The 22,992-nt window shown below is 39.9% G+C and overlaps 1 protein-coding gene across 1 annotated transcript in view; it reads right to left on the reverse strand.

The window, feature by feature from the left end:
• The window catches only part of ALK (ALK receptor tyrosine kinase), a 539,109-nt gene that overhangs the window by 359,848 nt on the left and 156,269 nt on the right, over positions 1 to 22,992 (reverse strand). The window contains exon 3 of the mRNA XM_073336696.1: positions 19,064 to 19,219. Coding sequence (XP_073192797.1) covers positions 19,064 to 19,219 — 156 coding nt within the window. The remainder of the gene's footprint in view (positions 1 to 19,063; positions 19,220 to 22,992) is intronic.

A 22,992-nucleotide genomic window follows, 5' to 3' on the forward strand; every position in this document is an offset into this window, starting at 1 on the left:
TGCCCCTGGAACAGAGGAGACTAGGGGTGGGTAAAGCCCTCCCCCTCTTTTTTTTTTTTTTTTTTAATTAAAACTATAATGTTGGGGCTTGTCTATGTCCCTGGAAGGCAGTCAAATTTGGGGACAAAATAATGATATTTAAATCCTTTAACAAACAAGCACTGCAGAAATCTGCTTCCCTCTTTGGCTGGGCAGAACAAACAAAGGGAACTTTCACAAGGAGAAACTAATTCAATTGCTTGTTGCCTTAGTGTTCTGGGTACATTAAACTTGCACAATATGATTCCCTCTGGAAGAAGAAGAAACCCTGAGCCAGACATAATCATTAGGCAAAAGCAGTCATGTTTATATTGTTCAGATATAATCAGAGTCTATTTGTCCTCCTCAAACTAATGTTTGAATAATAGTAGTTCAAAAGATACAGTTTTTCCATCTTTTTGTGAGACTAGAAAGATAAATACTGAACTCCTCACTTCTGCAGAAGGCTCAGTTTAGCAGAACGGAAATTCCTGTACTACATCATAAACAAGTAACAACATGATAATAAATATACTGTACAAAAACCACAAGCCACTTTAGAGGATTGTGCTGGTTCTTGCATACACTGTGTCACACACAGAGCACACAAACCTAAAGCCTTTCAAATGCATTAAAGATATAAACACTGGGTAATCAGCAGTCTGTTTCAATTCCAAGTTCACATAAATTCACCAACACAGATATTTGGAACCTCCACAGTTTATTTAATAGATTAGGATCAAAATATCCAACTGCTGTTTTGTTCTTAAGCACAACTCCATGAACTTCTATGGGGCTAATTTGACTTACACCAGTTGAGGATCGGGTCTCAGCTACATTTAAAATGTTTAGCACACATGATCAGTCAATGAATTTGCTACAAGCCAAGGACTACAACTTTATTTGACTGTGTATTTATAATGGCAAAAGGATAGAAATGTCTTGATGCTCAGAGATGCTGAGCACCAGAAGCACCCATTGACTTCAGTGGGATTTATGGATCTCAGCACTCAGTCCACTTCTATTTTGGTGCCTAAATATGAATTCAGCTGCTTTACACTATGCACCTATGTTATCTGGCCATTTTTTAAAAACAAAAATATATTTAACAATAGCATTTGCTTGTACTTTCCTTGGTAGAGAAACAGAAATTGCTTGACATTTGAATTAGAGAAGTAGTAAAACCATGAAATAATGATTAACACTTCACATTTATAGATGTCTCAAAGCACTTTACAAAGGAAGATATTATTATCCCCAATCTACAGATGGAGTAATTGAAGGTCAGAGAGGTTAGGTAACTGGCCCAAAGGTTATACAGCAAGTCACTGGCAAAGCTGGGAATAGAATCCATGTTTTGTGAGCCTCATGTCCTATTCCTACCCCTATATCAAGTTCTAAAACTGCCTCTCAGTTGGTCGGCTTTGGTTTCACACTACACGAACAGAGAAAGCATTTTAGAATATCATGGATTGTGTTTTGGGCATCTCTGACCATAATACTTTGCTTCCATAGAAAACGTGGAACTGGGGCCTCTGCACAGACTGTACTATTCTCATTAGAATCTAATCATCCATCTAAAAAGAAAAGGAAACCCAGAATTTCTCTCTCCACCACCTCACAGAGATAGCCTTGATAATGTAAACCAATACCCTGATGGCTGGCTAATCAATTTCTGCTGAGAACAACAGAATTTAAGATGGGGCCAACTTACAAAGTTCAGATCTCCCAAAAGTTCCAGGAGATTCAGCTCCAGGATTTTGGTACAAGACCATCTTTAAATAGGACCAAAATTAGAGCAAAAACTCCCTCACACATATTAATTGTATATTAACATTGTAGCACAGTTCTTCAGTAACACAGGAAGATGCTGAGTGGCATTCAAAATTGTGCATTAGCAGCATTCTGGCATCTACTGGAAAGATCCATTGCCAGCCTGCTGACTTCCCAGCCTGCCCATGCCCACTGCCAATGTGAACTTTCTGGACCCACAGACTTCAGCTGCTTGCTGAGATGAAAAAAATTTGTAAGTACATTCAGGGTGGCTTTAGTTTCTTCAGTTTCCTAATGATCTTCCTCCTCCAGGAGGGCCCTACTAATCCTAACCCCATGAGACCCTCAATGCTCTTACCCCTTCCATCTTCTATTCCAATGATGAAATACGACTTGTTCTCAGCTGTAATGCTTGGCAACCCCCATGCCAAGGGGTGCCACATTCACATGAACCTAGGACTTGCTCTGTACATAGGACCTTGCACTGTAAAGAATCATGCCCAATGCATACTTATTTTTCATTCTGTATGGAAAAACAGGGGCATCTGTGTAGCTATTTCCATTGTCCCATTGTTTGTATAGCTACAAAAAAGCTTGTGACTTACAATCATAATTATAACACAACTAACCCTATTTATCCTCAGTCTCCAAGCCATAGCCATCAGGCTTAACAGACCCTGGCATGTCTCCGTTAATCTTTGCATTTGAACATGCCTATCTTTCAGTTCTATTACTGTAAACCTATTTACTGTGAATGAGATTGGTCTGCGACAGCAGGTGCCAAATGCTACTAGTCCACAGGCTCTTTCACAACAAGATTCAACAGACTTGGAAACGAGAAGCGAAAGTTTAGTCCAGAAGTGAGCTGGGTTTTAATTACTTTCTGAAATCATTGTAACAGGGCTACTCTAATGCATTTACCAACAATTAGCTCTCAAAGCCCCAACAGCTGCACATTGCTGATGCTCTCCAGATGCAGGCAAAGGAATTAAATCATGGGATAATTCAATTGGAAAATTGGGTGTAATTATGGAGAATGCAGAGTCTACTAGACTCCTTGTGCTGATTGGTAGTTACTTTAAAAATAGTGAGGTGGTCTGCACAGTACACACTGTATATAAATAGGTAGCTATGTTTGGAGAAATCTCATTTAGTTTCATGAAGATATGGATTTAACATTGTTAAAAATGTATTTGATGACATTAATATGAATCTATCCTCACTACCCAATTCCGGGCAAGGAACAGAATGGTCCAGTATCATTTTCAGATGGGATAGTATACTATTCACTTATAGCACCTTCCATTTGGAGGAACTCAAAGCACTTTCCAATATTCAAGTGAGGTTCTGCTGTAAAAACAATGTAAACATGGCCTTTACTTTCAACTGATTGCAATGAGGTGTGCATCCAATCAAGTCCGTCTGCTTTGTTAACTAACAATTTTTTAACTCCTAGCTTTTGAGAGAGTAGCTAGATTCCATTTAGCTCATGAATTACCTGTAGAATTGTTAAGTTACAATTAGCAATAGAATTGATGACTGCAGAAGTTCCAGTCACAGAATATTCATTAGTGTTGATGATGCAAAAACCAGAAAACTTGACTTAGCTTTTAGATTCCACATTAAGGTTGCAGGGCTAGCAGTTAAGAAAACCATCTTTTCACTTGTAAACTGAGCAGATTTACTCTTGAATCATTGACACACAATAATCATGTAAGCTGACAACACATTTGGCCACCCTCCTTTAACAAAAGTTATTTTTCTGAGTGAAACCCTTTAGTTTCACAGTATCTGACTGAGGCTTGATCTACACTAGCAACTTATGTCAGTATAACTATGCTGCTCAGGGGTGTGGAAAATGCAAACCCAGGGGCCCTGAGTGACACAGTTATACTAACCTGACTCCCCATGTGAACAGCACTATGTCATCAGGAGGGCTTCTCGGGCAGATGGAGTACCTACTCAGATGGGAGAAGCCCTCCTGTGGGCATAGATAGCATTGTCCCTGAAGCACTGCAGCCACATCACTTCAGCCTTTTAAGCCCTGAGCTTGCTAAACATGATCACAGTTTTACTCATGGGTAAACACACAAAGATGAGTTAACACACACACAAAGATTCCACAATCATCCCGAATCAGTGGCAGAGATAGGAAGACAACCTAGAAATTCTGAATTTCAGTCTCCTGCTCTAACCACAAGAAATACTGTCTTAGTAATAGTTCTTATGTCCATTTATGATCATAGTAGTATAAATAAAATTATACTATATTCTGTATGGTAAGCCAAAGAAATATTTTCCAGAAAGTCTTCATTTTATTCCTTTAAAAATAAAGAGTAAATAAAAAGTATCTTTAGGCAATAAAGCATCAATTATTCTTAAATGGTTCCAGTAATCAATCACCCAACAGCAAATCTGGAGTTATTTTTGGCACTATTAGCAACACAATGATAATGAAAATTGATTACAAAGTCACAACCACTCATTAAGTTGCTGTCAATTGGCCAAAAAAGTACATTGCTCGATTTTATTTTTAAAATAGTGGTGGTAAAAAAAAAATCATCAATTAAAGTGACATCTGGTAAGAGAAAGATGACAAACTGCTCACTTCTTTCACTGCTAGCCTTTAAGCCAATGAAGAGGGGAAAAAATCTTTATGGGGTCTTTTGTCACTTTTCAAGCAGAAAAACTCCATCCTGTCTAATCGCTGGGAACACGTCACTAGCCTCCAGGAACAGTGTCCAGAGAAGGGTAGGATTCAAACTGCAGAGCACAGGAGCTAAAAAGACACAACTTAACAGATGAAATGTGCTCTAAGGGCTTAACCATTGAAGCTGCTGAGCACTCCGCTCCAAACCAGCAAAACTCTAAAGCACATTCTTAATGATAAACATAGAAAATGGCCCCACCAAATTCAATGGGCCTACTCGCATGCTTAAAGTTTAAAGACATGCTTAAATATGGCCTATCCGAAGAGGAAATGAAAAAAAAAAGTACACTTGGGCCCTTTTTTGTTTTTATATCACAAAAATCCAAGGCCTGAATTAGTTTTTTTTTTTACTTTCAGAAAGAAATTTATGGACTTCCCTGTTTTGTTGAAATCACTCTAAGGGAATCAGATATGTGGACTAAGAGCTCTTTCAGCTGTCAAGGGAAGGGATATTGATATTTTATCTTTAATGGGAAAACTTTCCGCCCAACTCTTTGTCCGGCATTTGAGTTGAATAGTTATTAACAAAAAAGAAACCAGACTTTTAGACACTCTGGACAAAAAATATTTCCCTTTTCAATTACTCTTGGCAATTACTTTCAATTACTTGCTTGGTACCTAAGATGTAATAGACCTGCTAGGTCTCTGGTCACCCACAGAATCCTCTCTGAGGGAAAAATGTTTAGACAAGACCTGAATTTCTAATATAACTGTGGTGTATTGAAAAGTATTAAAATTGTGATCACTTTAAATTCTCAGGGATTTTCCTGGTCCTGCTTGCAGGCAGCGGGCTCTGTAGGGAAGAGCGTGATTGTAGGCAGGTAGCTCAGAGTAAGGTGAGGTGAGTTGTCTCTCTCCATTTTAGGGAGCAGACTGCTTTATCTCTCTCACTTTTGGGGTACTGTGTGTTCTCTGAATTCAAAGAAAAAAAGTAGTTACATTGCAACCCTCCATCAAGAGTATTTTATGTTTGTCTAACTTCCATTTGTATGTTATGAACATAAGCAGCAAGCAGCCTTTCAGACCACATTCATACATCTTAAAGAAGCAAAGAGAGCACTAAACCTGTTGTTTCCCCCTCTCTCCCAACTTTGTAGCTCACTCTCAATGATGAGTGCCTGTTGTGCAGCATTAGCCAAATACACAGTATATATTTGTAATGTGCATGGCACATCACACTGTTCTATATTACATGCACAATATTAATATTGTACACATCATATATGAAGATTAGGTAGTTAACGTAAGTAGTATAACTGTGGACGGTGTTATGTTCCTTGGAATAGACAAATAAAAACATGTCAGAAATAAAGTGTATGAATGTACAGCTAGGAGGTACCTCCAAGGCTCCCCGACACGTGGAATGTGGTATTGAAAACAAAGATAAGGAAGGTACAAGAAAACAAGATAAGAAACTATTACATACTGGCAGGTTGAGTCTTGGCTGACATATAGAAAGCTTTTATCGTATAAATACAGGATAAACAAACACAGGTGGTCTGCTTTGAAAGTGTGCTCTCAAGACTACGTAAGGTGAATATTGTGAGATTGCTTCCCTGCTATGTGTATCTCCTTTTCGTGCTGCACTCCTTTGTCTTCAATAAACTGAATACACTTGGCTATTTGGTGTCTCAGGTATTTTTGATATTGAACCACTAGTGTAGTCAAGCATTTGGCCAGACCTAGTCAATAACAGGTGCTCTGCCAGGCCTGCCTCCTATTTACCTAGACACTCTCTGAATCTCTATAATGCTTGAATTAGGAGACTGGGATTTGGAGCAGCCCATGCTTTACTGTGGTAGGAGTGAGCATATCTAAATGAGAGGTGGTGGACAACTGAAGCCTTTGGCCCATATTATGTCTGGCTTGCACGAGAGAGTCAGAGACGTTAAGAGGCTCACACCCAGTAAGTCTCTGTGCAGGCACCAGACATAGTCCAGTATTTTTGCTGCTCCACTCCGCAAAGGGCTGATTCATGCTTAAACGGACAGTGGAGTTAATCTTCCCAAACTGAAGAGAGGAGAGGCTATGGTATCATGACAATTCCTCCACAGCCAGCCATCTGAGCTGGCTCTACTTTGTGGAGAGGGAAGTGCCCGGCACACCCAGCAGAAAGATGAAGCAAGGGCCACTCTTGTTATTAACCCAGTGTAGGCAGACACAGTGGAGCAGTGCCTCTCCATAGTATCCCACCATACTATCTACCTGAAAGCTATAACCTCCTCCTCCTTAGTCTGATGACTTGAAGCAGCTGCCTTCCCCCACCTCCAAAATTGGGAATCACTGAACTAAGCTAACAAACAGGCCCATTTTGGAGGGGGTAGGTTACTTCAGTGTGATTAGCAGAATGACTTCCTGCCAACCACTTTGGTTCAGCCAGTGTGCTCAACATGGCTGCTCTTAAAGGAGAGAGGAGACTGTTAGAGTTCAGTGCCACAGAGTTCAGTTAGAGTTCAGTGCCACAGAGGGGAAAAGAAAATGGGATGGTGCTTTTTTGGAAAGTAAAGGAAAATGAAGATTTTGGTCATTTTCACTGGAAAGAAGAAAAGGAGTGATTTGTTGTCCACTGCTCTTTCCAAAGTTTGTATTGTGACTAATGAGGTTCTTCTGGCTATAAAGGAGTGTTCAATAACTCAGCCCAAAAAACATTTGGCTACAGTGATAAAAATGGCATATCAATTACACAGCAAGTTAATTTATTTTTGCCAGTCCCCTTCTCATCAAGTCATTCTCACCATATTGAGCATTTGTTTCCATTAACTGAACACTTGGGATATGTTCTCTTTCTAGTCACCCCCACTCAACGTAATGCCCCCAGAAGTCATAGTGGCATACTCAGAGGAGTGCAGTACCAGTAAGGACACACTAATTTGAGTTTGGATGCTTGTACACACCCAGGCACTGATCACCTGAGTTAACTCTTCACTGAAGACATACCTGGAGTCCGTGGCAGAGCTGGGAAGCAAGTTGGTCCCCCTTCCCTTACCCCTAGAGCTCATTCTTTGTGACACTAAGGACTACATTAGAAATTTGCCAGGAATCCAAATCCAATTATACACACACATAGCCACAGTCCCCCACGCCCTCCAGTGTTTAAGATAAATAAATAAGTAAACCCACACCCTCAATGTATTTCTTGTTCCTGAATCTGCTTTGATCCTAGAGATAAACTTGAACCAAAATCCTGGATTTGAACAATCATGAACTCTGAGGAAGTTCATATTCAAATTCCACAGTGAGTCAGACTCATCTCAATTTGATATAGAAACTGAAATTGCTTGAGCTTTTTGGCAGGAAAAAGCAACTGTTAACCAGCTTTGTCCTACACCCTGCCTGCAAAATAAATGCTAGTTGCGGGATGCATTTTCAGACTCTGTGAGCCACAATTACACTTTGGCTTATTCTTTGGTCTCACCTTGCCTCAGAGTTTTAAAGTACTGTATATCTTAATGATTAGGATGTGGTTCAAGTAGATGACAGGGAGCCAGGCATTCTGGAGTCTATTCTCATTTCTACCACTGACTCACTATGGGATTGCTTAATTTGTACCTCAGTTTACTTAACTGTAAAGTGGGCATAAGACCTACCTATCTCAAAGCAGTATTATGAAGCTTAATAAATAAGTGTCCATAAAGAAACTTGATATGAAGAGTGCCAAGTATTATTCATTCAGATGCTGCCATTGATTAGTAAACAACCTCATTTATGATGCACGTGTACTAAGCAGTATTTAATAGGATCTGTCCTTGTTTAACAGATACTCCTTTTACTACACAAGCCAAAGGAGAAAGTCAATAAATTTAATAGAATCTACAGTTTCTAAATAAAGACATAGAATATCTCATTGTATTTGTTCCAAGGCTCTTTCCTTTAATCATTAGTTTGTCACAGAATAAATTGAAGAGGAATTAAATTATCTAAATCATCACCTCTTTGGAAGCTTTGAGCTTAGTTTAGGAAGACACATGTCTGTCTGTCCATCTGAAAAATGGAACAGTGTCTTCAGGGTTGAAGTGCTTCTGTTTTATTTTGTAGCTAGATACCAGAGTCTGACAACATGGCCTGTTGTTCCCAAATGTACAGAGTTCAGTATGGAAAATTCCAAATTGTGTATGTCATAGCAACTTCCATCTGTGATGAAATGACCTTACGGCAGCACATGAATTTGTTCAGGCAGAGCCTGACCTTGCAGTATCAAAAGCTGTCACCTCTTAGGAGGAGTCAGAAACAAAACTCCAGTTCCATTCACAGCTAAAAACTTTGAGTGACACCCAAACCTGGAATTGGATCTGAATCAGATTTTTAAAATGAGGCCAATTATCTTTACAGTGAGCTGAACCAAAAATCTCAACTTGGAACATCCTTGAACTTTGGGGTGTTTAAGACCCAGATCAGAATTCCAGGTCAGCTTAGGCCCGTCTCTTTGATAAATGAAATTACTGTGATACACGTGAAAAGGATTTGCAAACTGACCTCCATTATACTTTTAACACACCTTGCAAGGCTCCAAACCTCAAGAGATTGGAATCTGTGGCATATAGCAAAATGCTTCACTTCATTTTCCTGACTTTTCCACTTCCTTGCTGGAAGAACAATGAAAGCAAGTTGGCCGGTGCTACAAGAACCATATAGAGGAAGTTATTGTAGTTGCTTGTCCAGCACTTGATCACAACTAATGGCAAACACCAGAGGTTTCAGAGGGTCCGTTTGTATACTTCTGAGTCTGCAAAGTTGGGCTAGCTGTCTTACTTGTGGTTGAGCCAAAGATCCTACGAGAACAGCTTTTCATAGGATGTTGGAGATTTCTGCTTCCAACCAGACATGGAAAGAGCAAAGATGTGAAACAATGAGAACAAAAGGGTAACTGAACTTTTTGAAAAGGAGTACTTGTGGCACCTTAGAGACTAACCAATTTATTTGAGCATGAGCTTTCGTGAGCTACAGCTCACTTCATCAGATGTTTACCGTGGAAACTGCTGCAGTTTCCACGGTAAACATCTGATGAAGTGAGCTGTAGCTCACGAAAGCTCATGCTCAAATAAATTGGTTAGTCTCTAAGGTGCCACAAGTACTCCTTTTCTTTTTGCGAATACAGACTAACACGGCTGTTCCTCTGAAACCTGAACTTTTTGAAAATCACAAGAGAAATGTCATTTTGGGTACAGTTTGAATTCATGGGTTCCTGGCTCACTCATCCTTCCTTTGATGCCTGAATGTTTGTAAATCAGAAAAATGACTGTTTCTGGATTAACATATCAAAGGATTTTGTTTTGAGTGTCTTTTCTTTATTTCAGCCAGAAAGGGGACAGAATGGCGACTTAGCCTCAAGATTTATTCTCTGTGTCTGTGGTTCAGAGAGGAGCCTTGAGGACAAGATGAGTCAACACCAGCTCTACGATGTCGATTGACCTACATTTCCGTGAGGAAGACCAGGCTGAGTGACTCATTTGCAATAAGATAGTGGTAAAGATCTCAATGACTACAGATTTTGCACTGATCAGCATAAAAATAAGGTCCTGCTACTTTGTTTTTTTGAGCATGTGTGGGCTGGACTGGATATTGATCAAATAATGACCTCTTTTCTAGGCAGTGGTCGGCATTCCAGAACAAAGTTTGGTGTACCATGGCCTGTCAGAGATCCCACAGAAGACCTACAAATACACAGTGGTGGGAAGAGACCTAGAACTACTTAACTCCCCATGCTATAAGGAGAGGTGAGTTGATGTCTTGTTCTGTAGTAGTTTACAACAGTTTTCTTTGATGGTTCCTGTACAGATGTGTATGTAGGGAATAGGGCTGACAATGGAACTTAGAGGCCAAAGGGGTTTTGAGTTCCTTATGGAGAGCTGGGTGCCTAACACAATATGCTAAATAAAGGGCAACATGGCCCAACCTAGGGATGGGGTAAACCTTTAAATATCCATGCGTCAGTAACAGGACATTGCAACATTTGTGTCACTACATGGAAGGAGAAGATCCCCTTCCTAGATCCCAGCCTGAGTCCAAGACCCCCAAGGCACTACCTTTAATCCACTCTGGAACCCTTGGAATGTAGCTGACGCACTGATACATGTAAAGATGGCTGCTGTTGGGAAAAAGTTGGTCAGTGGATCTTATTCTATCACAGTTACTCTCAAAATAAATAAGTAAAAGAAGAACAGACTCATCTGAAGGGCCAAATCCCGCTCATGTGAAGCCAGATTCATTGACTGATTTCAGTGGAGTTAGCATTCTGGATGAATTTGGTCCATTAGTTACAAATCAATTTAAAGAATGGGATTACTCACATGAATAAAGTAAACAGGATTTGGCCCGATGCCTATATATTCTCCATTCAACTAGCATTTTATACAACAAGATGAGACCAAACTTTAGGAATAGTTTATAAATCACAACTTACAATGTACTTATTCTTGCACCCATGGAAATGGCTCTGAGTGATGCAGTGCACGCCTCTCACAGTATTAAGAAAAATATAAAAAGACATCTCAAAAGACAGAATACAGATGCCTCAATTACACTAACCTCAGCATCTTACCTTTACTTTGCAGTCTTCATTAGTCACTTAAACGGGATTAAAATAAACATAATTGGTCTACAGTGTAAAACGAATACATATTTTAAGGCAAAAACCCAAGGACCAAATAATTACTTTGGTGGTTCCCTCACCCCCTGCTCATTACTTAAAATATATGAAACTGGAGATATTAGCTATAACCACATTAACAATTTCCCCAAGGAAGATTTAACCTCAAAAGGCATATACATGATGTCTTGGGTAATATTTTTGGTGATGCACTGCTTCCCAGAGGCACTGAAGTATGTAAACTCCAATTGGAAAGATATATTATGAAGCATCTATATTGGCTTTTGCTTTATGGATGCATTAATGGAAAGAGCAATAATTTGCCCAGAAAGCATCTGGTATGATACCATATGTAGAAACATTCAGAATATGTCAAATGCACAGTCTTCCTTTACCCCAGTGGGCTTCTTTAGATTAGGGAAAGAGATTAAATTGAAGTTAGCTAACACACACTGACCTAATCACAACCTTTTCCCTACTGTAGACGCAGGTTAACACCCTTTGCCTGAATTTATCAGGTCAAGTTCACCCTAGGTGGGAGTCTGGCCTGCTATCACATGCATCTTACCTTTTGGAGTTCTGGGACTCTGCCTTACCCTTATGCCTATGCCTGAATGGACATTTAAATGTACTTGGTATAACACAATAGAAAAGAATCTGTTTTCACTTGCCATTAAAAGCAATAAAGAATAGATTCTAATCCAACCTCCCTTGTCAATTTACTAATGCTTTTACTAGCCTCAAAAAAACAGGGCTGGAGAAAATCCCTTTGATATTCTGTACATGCTAAGACCATCAAGGGTGCAATATGATGCTAAAATACTCCATGGTCACAGAAGTTCTAGGTGTTAAACCCCTCATGATTTTATAGCTAAGGCATAGGAGATGCAAGCTCTACTCTCTGCTTTGTCATATTTAATTATGTACTTTATTAAATGTTGCATTTTGTTGACACTTTGATATGTAGTAGCTGGTGTCAGCACAGCAAAACAATCTAAAATAAGTACTTGGAATAGTAGTAAAGCAATTGCTAATAATTCAATGATCATTAATTCATTTACTCAGTGTTCTGCTTCCTTATGTAATGTATGGGTGTTCTTTTTGCTTATAAATAGTGCATTACGTAAAGAAAAAAGTGTGCATGTGTGCAAATGCAGTGTTGGATAAAAGGGACTGATTTGATAGCTATGCAGAATGAATCCTACACCATCGAAGCCAATTGCTAAAATCTCATTAGCTTCAGTGGTGTGAGATCAAGCCCATAATCTCTATTTAGAAAAAGAAAGCACAGACGGCAGTAAGGCAAGCTTGCTCTATGCTGCCCCTCTAATGTCTCTGTCAACCTTGACCATGCGGGTCCACCTCTAGATGAGAGAGAGAGAGAGGAGTTAACTTTTCATAGCCATTCAACCCTCATTCTCTTCCGAGACTGCCCACAACAATGCCAAATCCAGCAGTGGTCAAGTACTATTTCCATCCATTCAAATCTGCTAAGTAGTTTCTATAACTACTTTGTAAATTATTGTGTAGTCACAGGTAATGAGCAAATCATTAATTTTACTGTGCATCAGAAATTAATATATCCTGTAATTTTTCTCTTCAGTTTTGGCAGTAGAAGATGCTTCATTTCAGATGAATTCCTTGTAAACCTTAACTGAATTAAGCAATAAATGAGCAAACAAATAAGATTTCCAAGCCAACAAACCCACACCCCCATTCATATTCAGTATAAATATATATACCTATTATATAATACTCACATTTAGAAACAAACACATAGCTCTACAATGAGATAATTTAGCCTCTTTAAAGCAGGCTCATTAAAATGAAATAATGTTGCAATAACAAAGCACAAGTGTATCACTAACTAGGAGGGTAGGCTGCAGAATGCCAAGAATATCCAGTCCATTTTGTCTGTGAAGAGGGAGCATGAGCTGGGGATCTGACAGTTATGAAAAGTGGCATCTTTTCTTCATTGCACTTTGGGGGTTTGGCATCAGGAGTTTGTGTTTTTAAAATCAGATGCATTTTAGTATTTTAATATTGCATATGTTCCTATGGGGCTGTCAGATAGTATTTGATATGTATATGCTGTCATGTTCAGTCTCCGAACAAAATCTGATCTGATGTAGAGCTGGTGGAGCTATTCATTACAAGCAATATCCATTATAAAAATCTAACCTCTTCTGTTTATGAGGAGCTTGTGCATCAACCCGGTGAATATCTTTTCTTTGCAATAGTATGGATGACTGATTTTCAAACTATGGGTTGTTTGCAAACAGTTTGCCTCATCCATTCACTATTTGTGGTGTGTGGTTGATCCATTTAAGTCATACAATAATATTTCTGCTTCCTGATTGAATGACTAAATCTTTTAAGCAGAAGAATACTTAATAGTGAAAAATTCACTCCTGGCTGGATCACCATTTGGGCTCACATTTGTTAAAGATTAGGATTTGCATACGTTTTCATGAATACCTGATGCCATCCTAATGTTTACAAATAACTAACACTGACCTCACAGATCAAATGTAGCACTTATTCACAAAAATATTCATAAACCATTTTTTAAACTGTTTGACCATCTGGATTAAGTCCTAACAAACAAAGTTGACCTTCGTTTTTCCCTTCAGTTAGGAAGGGTGGTGCAATATGCACTCAGAGGTAAAAGGTCTTTTGTTTGGTTTTTAAAGCAAAGCCTTTCTCTGATGAAAAATGGCTTTTCAACAAAATCCAAAATTTTGATTCTGTCAAAGTTTTTCTATTTTTGACATAAATCAATTGTATTGCATTTACAAATAAAATATTTCATGTTGGTTCTCAAAAATGAAGAAATGTTTTTTCAGCACTAAAAAGATTACTCATACAGTCCATTTCTATCAGTTCAAGCCTCATGTCAAAGCAGGAGGTTGTGGACCAAAGTCAGTTGTTACTTCACCCATTAATATCTCTTCTTCATTTGTCTATCTGGCACAAGTCCACCTGGTTCCTTGGGTATTCATCCTTTATTTTTTTCCCATTGATGAATGTGCTGATATTTCTGATTGTATTTACACTGGAAAAATGTTGTACTACTTAAAAACCCTGCAAAGGGGGGGGAAACTAATTTCTTGCTAGCACATACTTTGATGTATACCATCCCGTTTGGTTAATATATAATATTTTGTTCCATATCATCACTTTTTCATCTCATAGCATCTTCCTCATTTTTCTCTCCCCTAGGGGCAATAAATTAAAGGCAGTAGGCATTTATACTCCAGTAGTTCATTATCTTTGATTGCTAATATTCTCACTGCCTGGGTCTCATTCCACACCTTCTAGATCCTTTGCTCTCCATTTTTTCGACAACATTGACAAAGAAGATCATTCAACTAATAAAATGTGTGTGTGTTTAATTCTTATTTTACCTCTAATTCAAGGTAGCCTCAAGCTAAAAGCCATAAGTTAGGGTATTACCCTCATTTGTCTTCCTCTGATAGAAGTATAATCACATTTACATGGAAGAACTTTTGCAAGTACTGTTCAGTCTTCCAATATGGTATAACCTTGATATGAAACACTCATCTAAAAGGGGTTGTCTCCCCCAAATCTATTCATATAAAAGACAGATCTCCAAGTTCTGTGGCTTAAGCCTGTTAAAGATCTGAATCTGAAGACCTGGAGATTTGAAAAAGATTTGGATTTGGATCCAGTTTGCATTCTGTCTGTTTGAATTTAACTGTTGATCCTTCTTCCACAGGTAGATGAGCAGGAGGGAAGGCTCAGGGGTGGTACCGGGAGTGCAAGGAATCTTTGCTTTCTCCTTGTACACCTGACTCATGGGCCAGCCATAATTGTAGTCTTTGAACTCTGAGCACACAGTTATTGCTCCCTGCAAGTGCACCAGGATATACACCCTCCCTCTCTTCAAATAGTGTTGGAAAAAGGCAGAGCCTTGATCCCGTCTGGATCTGGAGAGCGCATGCAGCATCTTCTTATGAGGTGGTACCAATGGCACACAGAAGGATTCTGCCTTTCTGGGAGGCACTGTACATTCCTGAGGCACAGTGTTTCCTGGAGCTCTTGATGTGGTGGCCCAGTACCAATCCCCCTCCCCATCAACCCTCCCACATATACACACCTCAGGGCTGTCTCTGAATGGCATTCTCAGGCATAGGAAGCTTGGATCTGGATCCAGAGTTCAGACACAGAGGTTCTGGTCTGGCCACAACTTGATTTTTGATGGAGAGAGAAATCTCTCTGTCTTACTTGGGATATAACAAAACAGATACAGTAGAACTTCACTGATCTGCAAACCCAGTCATTTTAACCAAAAATCTAGTTGTCTCATGTGCCTTCTTAGCAAGGATTTAACAGCATGGATAGCACTGCAGCAAGATCTATTACTAATATTTCACTACAAAATATATTGCTGTACATTTGCTGGTAGAGTATATTATAAAGTATCATAAATAATTAAATATTAATCATACTTGTCAAAATAAATGAATACTTTCTGTGATACAGTATTCCTGAATATTTTATGGCATTTGCTTATTCATGAATTACAAAAAATGTGGTAACCCACAAAGGGTTACCTAGTCACTAATATGCATATGGGCCTGATCCTGAGCCCTACAAAGTCAGTGCAAGTCTTTCCCATTGCCTTCAGTGGACTTTGAATCAGGCTCCTACTGAAATTTAAATATAATAAGGCTCTGAACCTGCAAAGACTTACACATAAGCTTTAAGAATGTGAACATCCCATTGACTTCAATGGAGCTATCTGCTTGCGAGAAATTAAGCATATATATATAAAACTCTTTGCAGGATCGGGACCTAAGCTTGTAGATTCACAACTGATTGCATGGTCTTGGACATGGCTGGCTGATCCACTAACTGGGGGGAAAATCCTTTAGTGAAAAGCTTGCTGTATAACTGTAAATACAAAGCAATGAACCACTGGTATTCCCTAATACATACACTGAAAGGTGCCTCGTTTACAAATATCCACTAATTTTCTGTAGCAAGAGTGTACCTTCAGAAGGTTTTAATAATGTAATAACTAATAACACAATAATTACTAGCACCTTTCTTCTGTGAATCTCAAAAGTGTTTTAAAAATGTATATAAATGCTATTACCTCCATTTTTCAAAAGGGGATACTAGGGTTGACAGAAGTTTGTCCAAATTCATACATTGAGTTTAAGTCACAGCTGGGAATATTGCTTCTCAGTGTCAAATATTATCAGTGAATTTCTACTAATCTTTATACATAAAGGGAGGATAATGGAAGGAGGCTTGGGATATTTGTCTTGATTAACAGGAAATTCACTTGACATGACTTGATAGTCAAGTGACAAGGATGAGTTAAAATGACTCAAAATTGGGTTATGCTATCTGCTTATTTACTTCTGTTCATTACAGCTCATGAATGGAGATGAAATGGGACTCACATAATTGGAAGTATGTTGTGCAGAAAACAAACAGTGGGGGTTGGAATTACTGTGCTTAGTTATTTCAGATTGAAACAGACCACACAAAATGTCTCTGTGCCAAGCAGCTGTAATTAAAGTGATATAAAATAGAAAGCTGGGAGTGTAGAATTTTCAAATCCATCTTCATATGCAAAAGAAGTTACAGTCATTTGGGAACTGCAAGGAACCTCAGGAGGTTCTGCAAGGGCTTGAGTCACCACAAAATGAATGATTGACTATCCTCAATTTGTCTATTTGTTTAAAAACCCCAAACAAATCCAAGTCTGACTCCATCAACTGCACAGGCTCTTACTCTAGTCCCCTCCCCAAATCAACCACATGACTTAATTCCCCCTCTAGCACGGGTTGGACTTTAAATCTCAGTCCAACTCTGAAACATTTACACCAACTTGAAAACAAATCCTTCAAAGACAAATGTCTAATTATTCAAAACTTAATAATCACAGAAGCAGGATCCAGAACACATTCATAGATAGAGAATTTACTCCCTTGAAAACTACACCGATGACACGAGGGCCAGGATTTCACCCAAGTGTACGTCTATGGGTACGTCTACGTTGCAATTAGATACCTGTGGCTGGCCTGCGCCAGCTAGCTTAGGCTTCTGGGGCTTGGACTAAGGGGCTGCTCAACTGTGGTATAGACGTTGAAGCTCGGGTCCTGAGCTCTGGTACCCTCCCATCTCGCTGGGTCCTGGAGCCCAGGCTGCAGCCCAAGCCCGAACTGCAATTAAGTCTACGCTGCAATTAAGCAGACCTTTAGCCCAAGTCAGCTGGCACAGGCCAGCCAAGAGTTTTTAATTGCAGTGTAGACATACCCTAAAAAGGCCAGGATTTCACCCACTGAGTTAAACTCTTTTTCCATGCCTTCAAGGCCCTCTCTATATCTTGAGCTTCTTATCCTATTGGGTTCCTTCATTCTCTCTCTACTCCACCAACTATTCCAGCCTCATCACACCTCCCATTTCTGTCTCCATGTCTTCCTCCCCACTGCCTGTTTGGTGTGGAACTTCCTCTCAAAGCAGTTCACTGAGCAACCACCCTTCTCATACTAATCCTCCTTAAAGTCCCATTCAGCCAGAATTTCCATTAGAAGTTAAAGGAGAAGACTTTAAATATTTAACACCTTCATCTAAAGCATCCCATCTCTGGTTTACCCAATGCATCCTGCTTTCTGTGTATCTCTCTTTGATGCAGGACTCTATTTTGTGCATTGCACTTAGCTAGGCTACTTAAATTCCTCTCATTACTGCTATTCTTCCTTCTCTTCTCCCCCCCCCCTTCCTTCCTATTGTTTGTTACAATCCAATTTAAGACAAGATGCAATGAATATAAGCTTCATCATCCTATGTGTTTGTATAGTCTCTAGCACAATAGGGTCCCAATCCTGACATTTCTTTCATCAGTCCAGTCTTTCTACCCATCCAAGATAAATCTCTTAAATCAATCTGATAACTCAACACAAGTAAGGTTGAAGGAATGGGCACTAAAAGCTGATGCATAAAGAATACTTTTTGGGAAGCACATGGGAAAGCATAGTACACGGTGAAGATAGAACAAACAAACATGTCTTTCTGAGACTAATACAAAGGAAGGTTTCAGAGGAAAAACTTTCCCCAACATTTGTTTGGATGTGTCCCTACTTTCCTCTCCCATTTGTAGTTCCAGCCACTTAAATGACACCCTGACTTTTAGCAGTGGCAGTTTTCAAGCAGGTACCCACAACAGGTTGAAGGGGGGTGGGATTTTCCTCTACTCTTTTAGGATTAAGAAGGCAAAGTGCATCTTGCTGATCCTTTTGTCATTTATAATCGGAATGAAATATGCTGCTGGTGTCAGGTTTGATTAAAAGCAAAATTAAAAAAAATACCCAAGAGAGGTCAAAGAAGCCATCTTTGATTCAAAAGAGCGAGAAAAGAAAATTTATAGACTTTTTACTTTTCCTACTTCTAGATCTCTTTATTTAAATGTACATTGCTTTATTGATGATAATGTCAAATGCTTAGTATTTATTTTCTCTCTAAATAGCTTCAATGGAAAAAGCTTAAATCCTAACAAGAAAATTGTCTGCACTGGCTTGCAAGAAAGACAATAATGCAGAACACATGGATTTTATTCTCTGCTCTTCCACTGACTCACAGAATGACTTTGAGCACGTCGAACTCCATGTGCCTCAGTGTACCCCGAGTGATGTGAAGTAGAATTCATCTTTCTCCCCCATCCCCATCAATAACCTCAGAGGAAAGGTGCTATAGACGTGTAAAATATTATTATTCAACTCCAAGTGCAATGTCCCGAGTCCAGTCTGGTTCAGATTTTTACAATCCCAAAGCGGATTTCAATCCAGTCTTATTTTGCTTCCTGTAGACAGAGCAATTCCCTTAAGTTCACGTGTTGCTTGCCACAGAGAAAGGAACAGAATTGTACATTGTATAGGGTGTGGTATCTAGAAGCACACCACCATTATTTTAAGGAGACTAAATATACTTGCTCATCCTACCTCTTGGTGAATCCTCGGAGTGATCTCTCTCTGGTCCACGCAAAAGGTTTAGCTCCTCTGCACTCACTCTGTGCCAGGTCCTGTTGTGGTTTTCTTTGTCCTTCAGTGGAGGAGAATATTCCAGCTCACAAGGCAATTCAAAATTGCAGTCAAATACTGTTACAGGAAAACAGACAGTATATACAGGGTTAATAAAACCTAACTTCTCCCCTCCTAATCAGTCATATTTCTTACATGAGTTAGGACTTATTTTTATTCATGTTTCTCCTTGTATTTTCTCCCTTTCCAAGTAAAAAAGGACACAGGAAAGGACAGATCAGATCAAATGATAGATAGGAGAGGAGTTCAGAATGAACCAAACTCTAAAGGTGCCTTGTGGGGTGAACAGAGCAGAAGCAAACTAAGAGGAAGGGCCAGAGGCCACCACATCTCTTAGGGGGAAAAGAGGGCCAGCAAAAATTTTCAAGCAGGAAAAAAAATTATCTACAGTGGGGTAGTCAACAGACTGACTGTGGGCCAAATCCAGACCACCACATACTTTTGAAGAGACCCCAAGATTATTTACTTATCATTATTGTTGTTATATTTTATTATTTGCTCTGGAGTCTGGACCTTGACTATACCTTGACCAAGAAATTTGGACTTCGAAAAAAATAATTGGACTACCCCTGATTAGAGAACGGTGACTGGATATCTCAGAGATTGAGGAAAATTGGATATAGAGCTTTTCTATTATAGGATGTCAGTTCAAATTCCACCCAAGTCAAGAGAAACTCATTACAATCTGAAGATTGTTCAGTGGTCTATGAATTGCTGGTCTCAGACCAGCTCCTGGAGGACCGGGGTTCTGCAACACACCAACCGTGAGCACAACTGGTATATTGTATGGCAGTCTGTGGTTAAATGATTCATGAGTGTCTGAAGTGACCTTTCACTCACAAAAGTGGTCCTTCCAGGTGAGGCACATTTGTGCAGCAGTGGAGGCTTGATTTGCTGATGAGTGTCCTTTGGGACTTAACCACCAAAGCTCGCTACCCACACCTTTCACCAGCACTAAGCTCTCTTTTAAGAACAGACTTTTCTAAGGATGCTTAAAACTGTTGGTGCAATTAAGATTCCTTTCTCTGAATACAGTATTTTCACCATCACATTATGGAGTAAAGTTGTCCAAGACAACATCGTAAAGTGTGGAATTCATCTCCAAGTACTATGTCCAATGATTTTTCCTCCTTTATTTTTTGAAAGCCCCTCGTATGTTGACTTCCCCAGACTTGGTCTGCAGTTAACAGTCCAAGATTTTGGGTGAGACTTGTGCTTCTAAATAACTCAGCACCAGATTTGTAAAGATGTGTATGTGCCTAAAGATAGAGACAAGCACCTAATGGGATTTTCCAAGCATCCAAGCACCTAACTCCCTTTTGAAAAATCCCATGAGGCACTTATCTGCATGTTTAGATGCCTAAATACCTTTAAAAACTGGCCCTTAGATATTTTTGAAAAGCCTACTCTTAAGGCCCTTTAGGAGGAAAATGCTGTTCTCTGGAGATTTTCTTTAGTATCCACTCTCATGCCACTATTGTGAGATTAAAACAAATCATTTAAATTGACATTAGTCAAACTAAGATTTTTTTTTAGACTTCAATTATGTTCTCTATTAAGCATCTAATTTCTTCCCAGACTGCATATATTTATGCAGTTCAGACAATTTTCCTGCTGGTATAACATCTTTTAATCCTAAAGTTAATAGTATTGTCTTTTCTCTATACTTTCAGATAATCCACCTCCTTAATGAGGAAATGGAATCAGTGAGGTCTAATGTTTGTTTTTTTGTTTTTTTACATTCTTCTTTCTGAATCATGTGTTTTGTCAATTCCTTTGTCACACCACTGAGATAATAAATGTAACAAATCCATGGACATGCACAACACACAATAGCCGCAAGAATAGAACTCAAGTCCTTCTGTTCCAAATGTGTTGGCTCTATCTCTAGAGTTAGACGATAACATTTTAGCAATATAAAGGTTATGATTAAGGCTACAATTTAGTCACGGAGATCGTGGAAGTCACGGAATATGTGACTTCCGCGATCTCCATGACTTCAGCCTGCGGTGGTCGGGATCTGCAGGGTCCCCCACTATCCACGGGGACAAGGAGCTGAGAAGTTTCACAATAAAATGCCCCCCTGTGGGGTCCCCTGGGTAAGCAACAGCACTGTATATTGCCAACACCTTCATATGCGTGGAAGGAAGGAAAGGGTTAACTCGATGATCCAGCTAGGCCCAAAGATAAGGAACGAAACTGCAGCCCAAGGCCAGCACACACAAACAAGCTCTCTGCTGCCAAACCACCAGAAGCCTTTGTCTCAACCCCGGCCAGCTGTGAGCAAGGATACCTGAGCCAGATAGAACTGAAGGGGTTGCAAAACCAGTAAGATTGCGAAGGCCAGTGAGTTAAAAAACAACCGCCTCGCGACCCTGAAACCGGTGTGTTTTGGGGAAACTAAGGGAGCCACGGAAGACCGGTTCAGACTGGTACCGAGAGCATGGGTGGGGTGAATGTCCCTGGACGAAAATGCCCCCTAAAGAACCCAGGGCTTAAAACCCTCCCGAGAGCTGAAGCAAGTCAGAGATTTACAGCGAACCCTCGATGACCTGTGCACAGGACAGAACTCTCGTCTACCCTTCCCCCTCTTCTTCTTACATTACACCCAGGCTTGGCCAGCCTTGGGTTGTGCATGTGTAAGTATGAAAGTGGGTTAGGGCTCAGGCACTAATGCTTTCTTCCTCTCTGAGTGACATGGGGCACACCCAGCACTCACCGCTGTTATTTGGTTAATAAAGCTTTAAACTTAGTCACTTGGTGTGCTCCTTCATCTCCTTCCCTAAAGATCCTGTGGCCTCAGCCTGATCACCTGAAGCCCCAGGCAGATTGGTAACATAAATCTGTCAAAGTGAACCCCCACTGCCTCTGGCATCCTCCAGAGCTCCAAGCCACTGTGGGGTACCCCTGAGCTCCCATCTGCAACAGGTGGCGGGGCTGCCAGTGGTGGGGGAACCCCCAGAGCTCCTGGCAGCCACAGGCTCCACAGCCTCCAGCTGCTGCAGGCGGCTCCTAACCCCTGCGCAGCTGCCCACTTCAGACAATGTGGGGACCCGCAGATTCACATTTCATCACGGATATTTTTAGTAAAAGTCACGGCTAGGTCATCACTTCTGATAATTTTTCTTTTTTGCCCAGGACCTGTCCATGACTTTTACTAAAAATATCCATGACAAAATCTGAGCCTTAGTTATGATATAGTAGAGCAGATTTGATTCCATCCAGCAGGGGATGCTGTTGTACATGCATGCTGTTAGGGGGCTTATTCCTTCACCCACTTACTTCCCTGGTCCTTCTCGCATGAACATAGAGCAACAATACCTGAAGTCCAAAGGTGCAAACAATTTGATGTTTATTGGGGTGAACTTCCAGCAAGCGTGATTACAGTTTCCTTCATTAGTATCCCCCTTCCCAGCTCTGACACCATAGAGCCTTACTTGTGTCCCTCTGCCCATTCCCCCCCTTAGCAAAACATGATTCCAATTCCCCCACCCCCCACTTCCTGATTGACTGCAGACTATATAGTAAAACTTGAGTTCTGCTTAGCTATACCTTAACCAATCATTTTACTGAAATTTAACTAACCAGTCCTAACATATTGTAACATGATTATTTAACAAATTATATCCCACCACCTTAATTAGTTTACACCCAGCAAAATTAATTATACAGCAGACAGAAACAATCACAGAACCAGACAGAGATTATACAGACAAACAACAGGGAAATGGGGACTACAGTGACAGAACAACAGAGAAATGAGGATTTCACATCCCAGCTATTGATAAGTGAGTTATTGCCAGACAGGATGCTATCCAACTAGGTTTCCT

Source organism: Lepidochelys kempii, chromosome 3 (genome assembly GCF_965140265.1).
Source record: "Lepidochelys kempii isolate rLepKem1 chromosome 3, rLepKem1.hap2, whole genome shotgun sequence".
Taxonomy (NCBI): domain Eukaryota; kingdom Metazoa; phylum Chordata; order Testudines; family Cheloniidae; genus Lepidochelys; species Lepidochelys kempii.